The sequence below is a fragment of the Hakea prostrata genome, chromosome 8 (assembly GCF_041222555.1).
Source record: "Hakea prostrata isolate BN-2017 chromosome 8, UWA_Hpros_2, whole genome shotgun sequence".
Classification (NCBI taxonomy): Eukaryota; Viridiplantae; Streptophyta; class Magnoliopsida; order Proteales; family Proteaceae; genus Hakea; species Hakea prostrata.
In genome coordinates, this window is record NC_142607.1 from 5814185 (window position 1) to 5829591 (window position 15407).

Consider the following 15407-nt stretch of genomic DNA (forward strand, 5'->3'; position numbering starts at 1 on the left):
TCAAGCCCAACAGGTATGAGAATTTATCTCACTATTCACCTATGCTCTGAGTACTCACGCTCGGGGCATTCACCATTGTCTTCTTGACTGACTTGATCACCTGAGGCGGCTCCCTAACTTACCACAGGTCGGCCCGCACTCACTCTTTTGTGAGTGCAGGTCAGGACATCAAATCGGGACATGCAATCGGTTTTCGAACGCGGCAAGTCTTAGCCCTAGGATTGTAGTTGTCTCTAAGAGTCTTGACGTAAACTATTAGGTTTTCCAGGATTCATTGAATTACCTAAGCTCTTAGTTAACATCTTAATGATATTTAGAACTTCAGGCATCATTACTTCTTTTATAATTAAATAATACTCCAAAATAAGACTACATATTCAGTTGGTCTCAATCACTTCATTTTCATTAATAGCAATGAAACACAAGTATATGGAAAATAAAAATGTAAGTTTGAAACCAGTTTTCAATATATCTGACATTGGGCTGGGTTAGGCTTTAGCCTACTTGAAATTTCTGAATTTATATTCAAGGAACATTGAATTGGGCTGTATTAGAATTAAAATGGTTTATGGGGCTGACTGATATTGGGCTTTTTTGGCCTCCATAAAGGGTTTGGTTCTTGTGGCTTCCCCATTTGTGAAGGTTGGAAGGAGTATCAATCTAGAAGGGTTGCTGTAAAGAATTTTAAAGAATAATTAAACTAAGAATTTGACAAAATAAATTACTACAAAGAAAATATCAAGTTACATGTAACAAATTGTTTAGAATAATTAAACAAGAATTCCATAGAATAAATTAAATACACTACCAATCATCTCTATTACAGAGAAGGACAAATCCAAATAGGTGTAGATATACGAGAAACGATGTCGGGGCCAACATAGAGATCCTCATCAACTATATCATCACTCTCCATGCTATAGGCTCCAATGTCTGTACCCACTCCATCCATTACTGTAAGATTAGGACGCATATCAGCAAGAAGACCACCTCTTTCAATATCAGTGAAGTAAATGCAATTAGGTTTGCATCTTAAATTGTCTATGGAGGGCAAGATGGTGAAGGAGGAATTGCAACCCACAAAGACAGCACGTTCCTTGAGGCTGCTCTTCACCGGTGTCCACTTTCTACTGTCAAAATTGAACTTGTAAACATCAAAACCCTCCGTTTTGTGGATTTTCAATATACCGGACTCTTCATATTCCTCATTAACATGATGTAGAACCATCAAAAGTTCTCCTGCAGACTCCACAAGATAAGCTGCATTTGGAATATCATCAGCTACACCTTCTGGTGCTTCAGCAATCATAATTGTTTTTGCATGAGTACTAGAGATGTCGACCATCACCAACTCATAACAGAAAGTGACAGCATAAAATTGATCATTCAAATAGACGACATCCCAAATATTTTCAACACCATTGCTATGAACAAGAGTCCAAACATCATCTCCCAATCTTAGGAAAACCATTTTATAAAGTTCAGAAATTATCATCATCACAACACTTCTTTCTTCATCTTTTTCTTTGTTATACGAAAGGGTTGGTGTTGATGACAATATCACTTTCTGAATAAATGCAGTCCGAAGATATTTTGGATTGTCATACTCTATGTCACCTTCAAATGCGTTGTCTTGAATATCTTGATCAAGGGGGACGGTAGTTTGAGGTGGAAGGCGAATTCGTTTTCGAGTAAGCGGGTTTAACAAGTGAATCTCCAAATCAAGCCCCAAAGTTAACAACCAACCTCTGGAGGAAACACATGATCGGCCACGGGCCTCTGGCAAGTCGAAGTAGTAAACCTTATTGGTAAAGAGACTAAAGAAACCACGCTTGTCACTATCATTGTCTTCCTTCTCTCCAAGCATCAGCCAAGGAGAAGCAGTATTAGGAAAATCCCATTTTTCCGCCTCTACAATCGAGTAGTGCCATGTTCTACAAACTGCACCAAAATGAACAATATCTTCCATGATCGACATCTTATCCACAATCAGTCCTAGAAGATCGTTACTGAGTTCGGACCAGTCTGCCATAATATCCTTTCCTCTCGTCTCCTACACACAATTATAAAAACAATAACAACATATTAGAACAGTAGAAACATATGGATGTATGGATGTGATCGATACAAGGCAAAAAAAAAAAAAAGTATATAAATTTTGATCAAAACCTAAACCTCTACTCGATGAATCAACCCAAACTATAAAATCTTATTGATCAAATTCTCAGTAATTTCTCGGGGCAACTGGGGTAGCCATGATCAAAGCAGAAAAATCAAGAATTTCAGGTAAGACAGAAACATTCTCCCGAACGAAGAATTATAAACCCTAATTTTGTTGTAAAATAACAAGAATTCAGATCGAGTGGACTTCGGTTTTGATTAGTTCTTGAAATTACTTACAAAAAACAGAATCTCTAATATACCGGAAGCATTGTTTAATAAAAAATAATCTGAATTTTGGCTTTAGACGGAGATCAATCTTGTTCGTGAACAACACTACCGTCCTTTAAGAGGGTTTGTTAGGTATTTGATTAGTGTAGAAATCAAATGCATGTTGAGGAAATAAGAACTCCTCAAAAATATGGAAGTGATCTGCAGTTAGATTCGAAGTAAAACAGTAAATCTCTCAGTTTGAGAGCAAGAGAAGAGAAAGGAATCGTAATTCTTGCTTCAAAGCTTCTAATGGCAGCAGGAGTTGAATTTATCTTTACGAAAAAAGAAGATGAAGAAGAAAAAGAAAAAAAAAGGTTTGAATATAAAAGTACCTGTAAGGCTGAAAAAACAGAGCAGGAAGAGTGAGCTTTCTTCTGGAATTCTTTCTCACTCGATGCACGTGGATGATTCATCCTTTGGCTTTGCTCCTACGACCTTTAAATAATAAACAAAAGGTGTATACTTCAAGAGTCCTACTTCAAGTCAAAGTCAGCAATAAAATTAGTAAGTTTTATTTATTAAGATTTGCTACGATTTGCTACTATTATATTTGTCTTTACTTCCAAACTCATGGGTACATTAGTGATTTCTCTCCATACTCGGCCCCCATAAAAAAAAACACAAAACCCCTATTCTCTTTCTCTATTACTCTGGTTATTCGTTAATGATCTTCAAATCTGTTCGTTTTCATCTTTCTGATCGAGTGTAATGCTTTACCAAAAAAAAAAAATCGAGTGTAATGTATCTGTTAATCACGTGACTCCAAAGAAATAGCAGTAAATTTCATCAAAGAAGCTATGTTTTTTAAGCTTGGAGTTCCTTTGTCTTCAATCTCCGATCAGAAAAAGATCTTCCAGATCCTGCGATTAAGATCATTATCGATGATTTATACGGTTTTCCAGGTTTTCCAGAAGAACAAAAGTCAGTCTTGTGGTAGGGTCAACAAATCTTCATGTTGGACTCCTAAATTCCTTGATGAAGTAAACACAATCTGTTTCCCATTTTCCAAACACCAAACGCCACAAAATCTCATCTTCCCCTTGTGTTCTTGACCCTCTTAGCCCTCCTTGTCAGCTCTTCCGTTAATTCCTTCAAAGATATGGAGTATCCAAGCAGCTCTTACTTCTTTTTGGCTTCATCATCTGACCCAGTTGTTAGTTGTTACTGTATCCCCTGATTTTGGAATTTTGATATCGGTAATTCAGTCTGGATTGGCACTGGGAGTACTCTCTACACCAATCGTAAAACCTACATTGAGAACTTATGAGGTTATACTTAGTAAATGTTTGTTGAGAAAAATTTTTACTCTGGGGTTTAGGTCTTGTTCTTTTGCTTCTCTTGGGCATTCTGCCTGTCATAATCTATTGTTTTGTTTTGTTTGTGAATTGTAGCATTTCCTTTTGCTCGTCTATTGTTAGGATATCCTGCGTTTTTCAGTGTTTACACTATCACTCTTCAAAACACAATGTGAATGTTGGTCTCTCCTGTTAAATGGAAACCCCCTCTCTCAGCCTCTAACCCTGTTGCTTTTACTCCCAATTCTGGTGTCCATGGGAAGCAGGGAGTGTTGAGGGTGTTTGAGAACCCCACATGGCATTTTTAGATTTACGCATCAAGGACAACTTCATATATATAGATGCTGTCGATACAAGGCCAAAATTGTTTGTATACAAATTTTGATCAACCTCAACTATGGATCAACCCAAACTTTAAGAATCAAACAAAAGAACTCATCAAGAATATGGAAGAGATCTCATGGTTGGATTCGAAGTAACCATTTGAGAGCAAGGGAAGAGAAAGGAGTCAGTAATTCTTACATGAATAATGAAGTTTCTAATAGCAGAGTTTGAATATCTTTCCAGGAAAAAAAAGAAAGACAAAAAACACAGGATATGAATTTATCCTCACGAAAGAAAAAAAAAAAAAAAAAAAGAAAAAAAAAAAAACAACAGGTTTCGAATATCCATAAACAGAAGAATACGAATCAACACAGGAATTAAACAATCTGTAACGAAAGATAAATTTACCTGTGACTGCAAAAAAACGGAGAACAGGAAGAGTAAAAAAAACCTTCTCACTGCCTTCTTCTGTAATGGTTTCTCTGGATGATTTATCCTCGTACAACCTTTGAACTCAAGAGTCTTACTTCCGAACGAACTCAGGAGTCAATAGTCTTACTTCAACTAGGAATTGAGACGCTAACAAAATTAGTAAGTTTTTTTTACTACGACTTTTATTTTTAATTCCTTTCCGAGTTTCTATTTTTTCAATTTTGCTTCTGAGCGGCAACGCTCAGGATTAAGCCACGTCCTCCATAAGAATTGCTGACCTTTGATTAAACTCATGTTTGAGAGCAAGCGAAGAGCAAGAGAAGAGAAAGGAAAACTCATGTTTGAGAGCAAGAGAGAGCAAGAGAAGAGAAAGGAATCGTAATTCTTGCATCAAAGCTTCTAATGGCAGCAGGAGTTGAATTTATCTTTACAAAAAAAAGAAGATGAAGAAGAAAGAAAAAAAAGGATTGAATATAAAAGTACCTGTAACGCCGAAAAAACAGAGCAGGAAGAGTGAGCTTTCTTCTGGAATTCTTTCTCACTCGATGCACGATAGATGATTCATCCTTTGGCTTTGCTCCTACGACCTTTAAATAATAAACAAAAGGTATCTACTTCAAGAGTCCTACTTCAACTCAAAGTCAGCAACAAAATTAGTAAGTTTTATTTATTAAGATTTGCTACGATTTATTTGTCTCTACTTCCAAACTCATGGGTACGGTAGTAATTTCATTCTGATTTCTCTCCATACACGGCCCCCACAAAAAACAAAAAACACAAAACCCCTATTCTCTTTCTCTATTACTCCGGTTATTCGTTAATGATCTTCAAATCTGTTCGTTTTCATCTTTCTGATGGAGTGAATGTTAGCTGAATGTTAAGGTGGTCATTCTGCATCTTTTTACTTTGTTTTACTCTCAGATGTTTTTTGTACTTACCGAGGCCGGTTCGTTATAAATGATAAATCCTCGTCGGACCATTAGCCTCATGGATCTACTTCCCCCCAGGGGCGGACCTATGAAGGGGCCGGAGGGGGCCATGGCCCCCCGGATTTTTTTAAATTTTATCCATATTCTCCTAATTCCTTTAATTTTTCCGGTTTTTTCTCTTCCTACATGTGAAATGTCACTATTTGGCCCCCTCCCAATATTGTGAACAATTTTTAAATGTAAAATGATGGGTATAAATGTCATTCCTAATAAAAAAAACTAATCCATCAATCCCTATTTATTCTCCCCTCTCTTCTCTCTCATCTTTTATTCCTATTTATTCTCTTATGTTTCTATAAACGTGGGTTAAAAGAAATTTTTGAAAAAAAAAATCTTATTTAGGTTTTCAAAAATCAAAATATTATTTCTAATTAAAACCTAACTCTTCATCCCTATTTATTCTCTTATCTCCTCTCCTCTATCCTCTTTTTTTCCTATTTATTCTCTTCCCCTTCTATAAGCGTGGCTTAAGAAAATTTGGAAAAAAATCTACTCCACAATTAAGTCTCTTTCTCAATTTATTCATTGTTTCTTTTTTTCTCTTTTCTTTTGTTATTTTTTTTAATTTGATTGTATATTCTATGTTTCTTTATTTATTCTGCAATTTTTGTTATTTGATTTTGTATTGTGAATAAAATGTCTATAGTTAGTAGGTAACTAATTACCATTGATTTGCATCTCTTACCTAAAAAGTTTTTTTGGTTTACATCTCCTACCAATGAAAATTTTGGTTTGCATTTAACCTTTTAGAGTTGAAGTCATGTGTATATTTCTTTTATATTGTTACTTTAATTTTACCTATATTTGGTCGGAAAAAAATATATCATTATCAATAATTTATCATTTTTTCAAATATGTGTGGGCCCCACATAAATGATAAAGGGTCTATCGCCGCCCCCATTATTGCATCCTGGGTCCGCCACTACTTCCCCCACTTCTCTGGCAATCGTTTTGAGGTTCGTCTTGGTTTTATTGCTTCCTAACGAAGTTTATGTTTTTTGGTTTTCATTACTGGTTTTGTGTTTGATCACTGAGGTTTCTACGCAGTTGATTTTGTTTGTACAAGAGGTTTGTTTTCGATGGGTTCCTTGTGTTTGATGTAAACGAGGTTCTATGCTGAGGTTCCTTCCTTGTATCTGATCAACGAGGTCCCCAACAAGGATCCTTCCTTAATTCTTATCTGATTAACCTTTCATTTCAATTCCTTTGGAATATTTATCGATTCATGCATTGTGATTGTTTTGCTCGATCTGTCTATAAATTCAGGTGACGATCGATGTCTAGTACTGTACGCCGACAACTGGGATATGATTCAAGAAATGCTAGCTGGTGGCTTTCAGCCTGGAGGAGGAATTGGACTTTTAATAGTAAAAACTGAATTGCCTTGCAATATTACAATAACACTATTATCTCACTCAAAGCAAACTTAAACTCTTTTTGAAGACCTGTACGGCCAACAACCAAACTTAGGAAAGAATACTATATTTTTTTCACCAAAGACAACCCCTATGTGTACAAAGGGACTTCCAAAAAATGCTAAATATCCTGCTAATCCCATGCAACTTGTAATGCATTTAAAGTTGGAGCATCAACACTTAATCTCAAAATTTTGATAATCCCATGCAACAAAATCTTGTAGAAACAAACAGTTCTCACAATAGGCTGAGCTGGATGCTTTCAAGTGGAAAAACAAATATAAAAGTTGTATTGTATTCTACAAGTCTATATAATTATAGTTTGATTGTATTTGTAATTGAAATTGGTCACCTACTCATATAGGGGTAGACTTGTAATTTGCATGGGGCCTAGAATTTTGGGTTTTTCTATAAATATATGTGGAACAAACTAGAAAAAATAAGCAGCAAATAAAGAGTAGTAATTTGTAAGGTATGAGAGAAGTCAAGTTTTCAAGTATAGTGGAAATTCTTTTATCTTTTGTAAACATAAGCAATCTTGCCAAACCACAATAGATTCCTTGCAATTGTGAGCGTGTATTGCTTGTGTTTTTCTTCGTGGTTTTGGTTTTGTATTTACCCCCTCCACCTACCAAAAAAAAAGGAACCTGATGTGGGTATCAAAATATGAAAATAATTTTATTTGACTTTGATAAAGTAATTGATGCATGATGCACTTGGTTTGTTTCACATGATTATTTGTATCTCTTATTGGGTTTGTGAAGCTCATCCTGTATATGTTGACAAGTCCCCAACTTCATGATAAAAGTAATGTGTTGCAACACAATACCATAGTCAAAAGATGAAGATGTGAACCTTTTTATTTTTCTTCTTTTGTAGTTGACGTTCTAGTAAAATGAATTGTGTAATGTGCATATTTCTTTGAAGTTGTATGTATTTAATTAGGTATTGTGTGAAAAACTTATACGTGTGTAAATCTTTTATTCTTTTGTTCTATAATGTCCTATGATCTAGATTACGGCTCCCATCAGATTGCTCACTTAAGAGCCATATCAGTCTCCCACTTCGAGTCCAGTCTTGTAATACGAAGTGTCCAAGACCGGGAAGCATCAAGATAGGCGTAGTTAGACCATTCCGACAGAGCCACGTGGACCTAGGGAGCCAAGGGGCCAAGTTTGACTCGCATGACATAGCAAGGTGGGCCAGCACCCTGACCAGGTCATCCACAAGAGGCTATTAAGGAAATTACTGCCTATCCAGGTGTGAAACGATACCCAGGCAAGATTCCTGGGGCTGATGGATTGAATGGAGTCGATTCAACTACTTGCCTACCTAGGAGTGGCATGCCCCCAAAGGAAAGGAGCCACATCTAATGGATAAAGATGACAAGGTCAGTGAGATGGACCGGCGGCTTATAGCCCCAAATGGAAATGTTAAGTCTATATAAACCTAACACTCAAGCCCAACATTTATGAGAATTTATCTCACTATTCACCTATGCTCTGAGTACTCACGCTCGGGGTATTCACCGTTGTCTTCTTGACTGACTTGATCACCTGAGGCAGCTCCCTGACTTACCACAGTCGGGCCTGCACTCACTCTTTTGTGAGTGCAGGTCAGGACATCAGATCGGGACATGCAATCGGTTTTCGAACGCGGCAAGTCTTAGCCCTAGGATTGTAGTTGTCTCTAAGAGTCTTAACGTAAATTATTAGGTTTTCCAAGATTCATTGAATTACCTAAGCTCTTAGTTAACATCTTAATGATATTTAGAACTTCAGGCATCATTACTTCTTTTATAATTAAATAATACTCCAAAATAAGGCTACATATTCAGTTGGTCTCAATCACTTCATTTTCATTAATAGCAATGAAACACAAGTATATGGAAAAAAAAAATGGAATTAAGTTTGAAACCAGTTTTCAATATATCTAACATTGGGCTGGGCTGGGCTTTAGCCTACTAGAAATTTCTGAATTTATATTCAAGGAACATTGAATTGGGCTGTATTAGAATTAAAATGGTTTATGGGGCTAACTGATATTGGGCTTTTTTGGCCTCCATAAAGGGTTTGGTTCTTGTGGCTTCCCCATTTGTGAAGGTTGGAAGGAGTATCGATCTAGAAGGGTTGCTGTAAAGAATTTTAAAGAATAATTAAACTAAGAATTTGACAAAATAAATTACTACAAAGAAAATATCAAGTTACATGTAACAAATTGTTTAGAATAATTAAACAAGAATTCCATAGAATAAATTAAATCCACTACCAATCATCTCTATTACAGAGAAGGACAAATCCAAATAGGTGTAGATATACGAGAAACGATGCCGGGGCCAACATAGAGATCCTCATCAACTATATCATCACTCTCCATGCTATAGGCTCCGATGTCTGTACCCACTCCATCCATTACTGTAAAATTAGGAAACATATCAGCAAGAAGACCACATCTTTCAATATCAGTGAAGTAAATGCAATTAGGTTTGCATCTTAAATTGTCTAAGGAGGGCAAGATGGTGAAGGAGGAATTGCAACCCACAAAGACAGCGCGTTCCTTGAGGCTGCTCTTCACCCGTGTCCACTTTCTACTGTCAAAATTGAATTTGTAAACATCAAAATCCTCCGTTTTGTGAATTTTCAATATACCGGACTCTCCAAATTCCTGATAAACATAATGTAGAACCATCAAAAGTTCTCCTGCAGACTCTACAAGATAAGCTGCATTTGGAATATCATCAACTACACCCTCTGGTGCTTCAGCAATCGTAATCGTTTTTGCATGAGTACTAGAGATGTCGACCATCACCAACTCATAACAGACAGTGACAGCATAAAATTGACCATTGAAATAGACGACATCAAAAATATTTTCAACACCATTGCTATGAACAAGAGTCCAAACATCATCTCCCAATCTTAGGAAAACTATTTTTTTAAGTTCAGAAATTATCATCATCACAACACTTCTTTCTTCATCTTTTTCTTTGTTATACGAAAGGGTTGGTGTTGATGACAATATCACTTTATGAATAAATGCAGTCCGAAGATATTTTGGATTGTCATACTCTATGTCACCTTCAAATGCGTTGTCTTGAATATCTTGATCAAGGGGGACGGTAGTTTGAGGTGGAAGGTGGATTCGTTTTCGAGTAAGCGGATTTAACAAATGAATCTCCAAATCAAGCCCCAAAGTTAACAACCAACCTCTGGAGGAAACACATGATCGGCCACGGGCCTCTGGCAAGTCGAAGTAGTAAACCTTATTGGTAAAGAGACTAAAGAAACCACGCTTGTCACTGTCATTGTCTTCCTTCTCTCCAAGCATCAGCCAAGGAGAAGCAATATTAGGAAAATCCCATTTTTCCGCCTCTACAACTGAGTAGTGCCATGTTCTGCAGACTGCACCAAAATGAACAATATCTTCCATGATCGACATCTTATCCACAATCAGTCCTAGAAGATCGTTACTGAGTTCGGACCAGTTTGCCATAATATCCTTTCCTCTCTTCTCCTACACACAATTATAAAAACAATAACAACATATTAGAATAGTAGAAACATATGGATGTATGGATGTGATCAATACAAGGCCAAAAAAAAAAAGTATATAAATTTTGATCAAAACCTAAACCTCTACTCGATGAATCAACCCAAACTATAAAATCTTATTGATCAAATTCTCAGTAATTTCTCGGGGCAACTGGGGTAGCCATGATCAAAGCAAAAAAATCAAGAATTTCAGGTTAGACAGAAACATTCTCCCAAACAAAGAATTATAAACCCTAATTTTGTTGTAAAAAAACAAGAATTCAGATCGAGTGGACTTCGGTTTTGATTAGTTCTTGAAATTACTTACAAAAAACAGAATCTCTAATATACCGGAAGCATTGTTTAATAAAAAATAATTTGAATTTTGGCTTTAGACGGAGATCAATCTTGTTCGTGAACAACACTACCGTCCTTTAAGAGGGTTTGTTAGGTATTTGATTAGTGTAGAAATCAAATGCATGTTGAGGAAATAAGAACTCTTCAAAAATATGGAAGTGATCTGCAGTTAGATTCGAAGTAAAACAGTAAATCTCTCAGTTTGAGAGCAAGAGAAGAGAAAGGAATCGTAATTCTTGCTTCAAAGCTTCTAATGGCAGCTGAAGTTGAATTTATCTTTACGAAAAAAGAAGATGAAGAAAAAAAAAAAGGTTTGAATATAAAAGTACTTGTAACGCCGAAAAAATAGAGCAGGAAGAGTGAGCTTTCTTCTGGAATTCTTTCTCACTCGATTCACGTGGATGATTCATCCTTTGGCTTTGCTCCTACGACCTTTAAATAATAAACAAAAGGTATCTACTTCAAGAGTCCTACTTCAAGTCAAAATCAGCAATAAAATTAGTAAGTATTATTTATTAAGATTTGCTACGATTTGCTACTATTTGTATTTGTCTCTGCTTCCAAACTCATGGGTACATTAGTAATTTAATTCTGATTTCTCTCCATACTCGGCCCCCATAAAAAAAACACAAAACCCCTAATCTCTTTCTCTATTACTCTGGTTATTCGTTAATGATCTTCAAATCTGTTCGTTTTCATCTTTCTGATCGAGTGTAATGCTTTACCAAAAAAAAAATTCGAGTGTAATGTATCTTTTAATCACGTGACTCCAAAGAAATAGCAGTAAATTTCATCAAAGAAGCTATGTTTTTTAAGCTTGGAGTTCCTTTGTCTTCAATCTCCGATCAGAAAAAAATCTTCCAGATCCTGCGATTAAGATCATTATCGATGATTTATACGGTTTTCCAGGTTTTCCAGAAGAACAAAAGTCAATCTTGTGGTGGGGTCAACAAATCTTCATGTTGGACTCCTAAATCCCTTGATGAAGTAAACGCAATCTGTTTCCCATTTTCCAAACACCAAACTCATCTTCCCCTTGTGTTCTTGACCCTCTTAGCCCTCCTTGTCAGCTCTTCCGTTAATTCCTTCAAAGATATGGTGTATCCAAGCAGCTCTTACTTCTTTTTGGCTTCATCATCTGACCCAGTTGTTAGTTGTTACTGTATCCCCTGATTTTGGAATTTTGATATCGGTAATTCAGTCTGGATTGGCACTGGTAGTACTCTCTACACCAATCGTAAAACCTACATTGAGAACTTATGAGGTTATACTTCTAAATGTTTATTGCGAAAAAATTTTAATCTGGGGTTTAGGTCTTGTTCTTTTGCTTCTCTTGGTCATTCTGTCTGTCCTAATCTATTGTTTTGTTTGTGAATTGTAGCATTTCCTTTTGCTCGTCTATTGTTAGGATATCCTGCGTTTTTCAGTGTTTACACTATCACTCTTCAAAACACAATGTGAATGTTGGTCTCTCCTGTTAAATGGAAACCCCCTCTCTCTCAACCTCTAACCCTGTTGCTTTCACTCCCAATTCTGGTGTCCATGGGTAGCAGGGAGTGTTGAGGCCTGAGGGTGTTTGAGTTAGATTTACGCATCAAGGACAACTTCATATATATAGATGTTGTCGATACAAGGCCAAAATATATTGTTTGTATACAAATTTTGATCAGAACCTCAACTATGGATCAACCCAAACTTTAAGAATCAAACAAAAGAACTCATCAAGAATATGGAAGAGATCTCACGGTTGGATTCGAAGTAACCATTTGAGAGCAAGGGAAGAGAAAGGAGTCAGTAATTCTTACATGAATAATAAAGTTTCTAATAGCAGAGTTTGAATATCTTTTCAGGAAAAAAGAAAGACAAAAAACACAGGATATGAATTTATCATCACAAAAGAAGAAGAAAAAAAACAGGTTTCGAATATCAATAAACAGAAGAATACGAATCAACACAGGAATTAAACAATCTGTAACGAAAGATAAATTTACCTGTAACGGCAAAGAAACAGAGAGCAGAAGAGTGAAAAAAAACCTTCTCACCGCCTTCTTCTATAATGGTTTCTCTGGATGATTTATCCTCGTACAACCTTTATAAGTAATAACGAATGAACTCAAGAGTCTTACTTCAACTAGGAATCGAGACGCTAACAAAATTAGTAAGTTTTTTTTACTACAACTTTTATTTTTATTTCCTTTCGGAGTTTCTATTTTTCCAATTTTGCTTCTGAGCTGGCAACGCTCAGGATTAAGCCACGTCCTCCATAAGAATTGCTGACCTTTGATTAAACTCATGTTTGAGAGTAAGAGAAGAGCAAGAGAAGAGCAAGGAATCGTAATTCTTGCATCAAAGCTTCTAATGGCAGCAGGAGTTGAATTTACCTTTCAAAAAAAAGAAGATGAAGAAAAAAGAAAAAAATGTTTGAATATAAAAGTACCTGTAATGTGGAAAAAATAGAGCAGGAAGAGTGAGCTTTCTTCTGGAATTCTTTCTCAGTGATGCACGATAGATGATTCATCCTTTGGCTTTGCTCCTACGACCTTTAATTAATAAACAAAAGGTATCTACTCCAAGAGTCCTACTTCAACTCAAAGTCAGCAACAAAATTAGTAAGTTTTATTTATTAAGATTTGCTACGATTTGCTACTATTTGTATTTGTCTCTACTTCCAAACTCATAGGTACATTAGTAATTTCATTCTGATTTCTCTCCATACTCGGCCCCCACAAAAAACACAAAACCCTTATTCTCTTTCTCTATTACTCCGGTTATTCGTTCACAGGACCATTAGCCTCATGGATCTACTCCCCCACTTCTCTGGCAATCGTTTTGAGGTTCGTCTTGGTTTTATTGCTTCCTAACGAAGTTTGTTTTTTTGGTTTCCGTTACTGGTTTTGTGTTTGATCACTGAGGTTTCTACGCAGTTGATTTTGTTTGCACAAGAGGTTTGTTTTCGATGGGTTCCTTATTGTGTTTGATGTAAACGAGGTTCTATGCTGAGGTTCCTTCCTTGTATCTGATCAACGAGGTCCCCAACAAGGATCCTTCCTTAATTGTGTTTGATCAAGCGCGGTTTTAATTCTCCTTTGTTCTTTCTCTCCCGCCTCGCTCTCCGTTTCTTTTCTTCGTTCAATAAGTTTCAATTCAGGTTTTTAATAAGGTTCTGTCTAAATTAACCTTTCATTTCAATTCCTTTGGAATATTTATCGATTCATGCATTGTGATTGTTTTGCTCGATCTGTCTATAAATTCAGGTGACGATCGATGTCTAGTACTGTAGCCGACAACTGGGATATGATTCAAGAAATGCTAGCTGGTGGCTTTCAGCCTGGAGGAGGAACTTGAACTCCGGTGCGAGATCCGAGGAGTCTGGTGCAATTGCAACAACCAGCGTGGTGATCAATAACCATTGTGGTGGTCCTGTTTATGTTGGTGGTGGTGGTGGTGGTGGTGGTGGTGGTGGTGAAGCGTCTCCTTCTGCTACGCTTTGCAGAAAGAGGAAGAGAACAACGCTTGAGCCTCTTGCGCCTATTTCTCCTCAAGTGTGGGTTCCGCTTCGTTTACTTGGGGATTTGATTGGGCATTCCCCCGAACCACACGCCCTTTTAACCTTGGTCAAGGAACTGCTGAGAGAGTAAGTTGTTTCTGCTACACCTGCTGCTGCTGCTGCTGGTGAAGGATCGAATTTTAATCCTGTGGTGAGTCTGGAATCGGTTTCTTCCTACTCTGCTGTTTTTGGGTAGTAGTTGGGGACCTGGGGTTACCAGGCTTGCATGCACCATGCAGTCTTGAATGGGTAAGCTTAGCTCCCAAAAAAAATTTATATTTTTTTTATTTGATTAATCTTAATTTGTGTTCTTTTGTATACTTATAAAAAGCTTCAGGACCTATTTGGTTACTTGAGTAAAGACATTTTATCAAAAAAATGACCAACATTTTATCAAAAAAATAGAATTTCATTTTATCCCTTTAAGATTGGGAAAACAACTACAAACATCAATCCTAGAATAGCAAAAAGAACTTGTTTATATATTGAAAAAAAAATAACAAAGATGTGCAGTGTTTGGAACACAACATTCCTTTCCCACACATCAATTCCGGATGCGAAAGAATCTAATGGTTATCCAATTTAAACTAAATTTAAATTTTATTTAAACCTACCTAAAAGTTTGAATTTTATTCAAACTTTAGTTGTAACCTGGATTACCCACCAAATTTAGAGGATGTGAATTCGTGTTTCTAGAAGAGTAATATTTGAATGCATCTCTTTCTTGTGGTCACGTGGGAATCAACATCTACCCAAAAAAAACCTCGGAATCAACATCTACAAAAAAAACGTGGGAATCAATATTTTTCTATCATTTCAAAGTACTTAGTTTGGAAATCTTATATTGCCTTTAATAATTTATTATTTTATATTGTTAATTTAACGACACATAAACTAACAAAATTATGATTACAAGACAACTTGTACTTTACTTGATTAATATGATATAATGAATAATCATAGAGATAAAAAATAAAATTGTTTTGACAACAACTTGTGTTTTATTAAATCTTATCCTTTAATGGAAAGGTTTGGATTCAATTTTCTCTCATGGTATATATAATAGTTTTCACCCCCTATTTTTA

General features: G+C 36.1%; 2 protein-coding genes across 2 annotated transcripts; both read right to left on the minus strand.

Moving 5' to 3' along the window:
• Positions 1-820: 820 nt before the first annotated feature.
• On the minus strand, positions 821-2032 carry LOC149006491 (putative F-box protein At1g65770). Its single transcript, XM_089165458.1, has one exon. The coding sequence runs from the start codon at positions 2030-2032 to the stop codon at positions 821-823; it is 1212 nt and encodes a 403-aa protein (XP_089021584.1).
• A 7136-nt stretch (positions 2033-9168) lies between these two features.
• Positions 9169-10380, minus strand: LOC149006492 (putative F-box protein At5g55150). Its single transcript, XM_089165459.1, has one exon. It carries the CDS (start codon positions 10378-10380, stop codon positions 9169-9171), a length of 1212 nt encoding a protein of 403 aa, XP_089021585.1.
• Positions 10381-15407: the final 5027 nt, after the last annotated feature.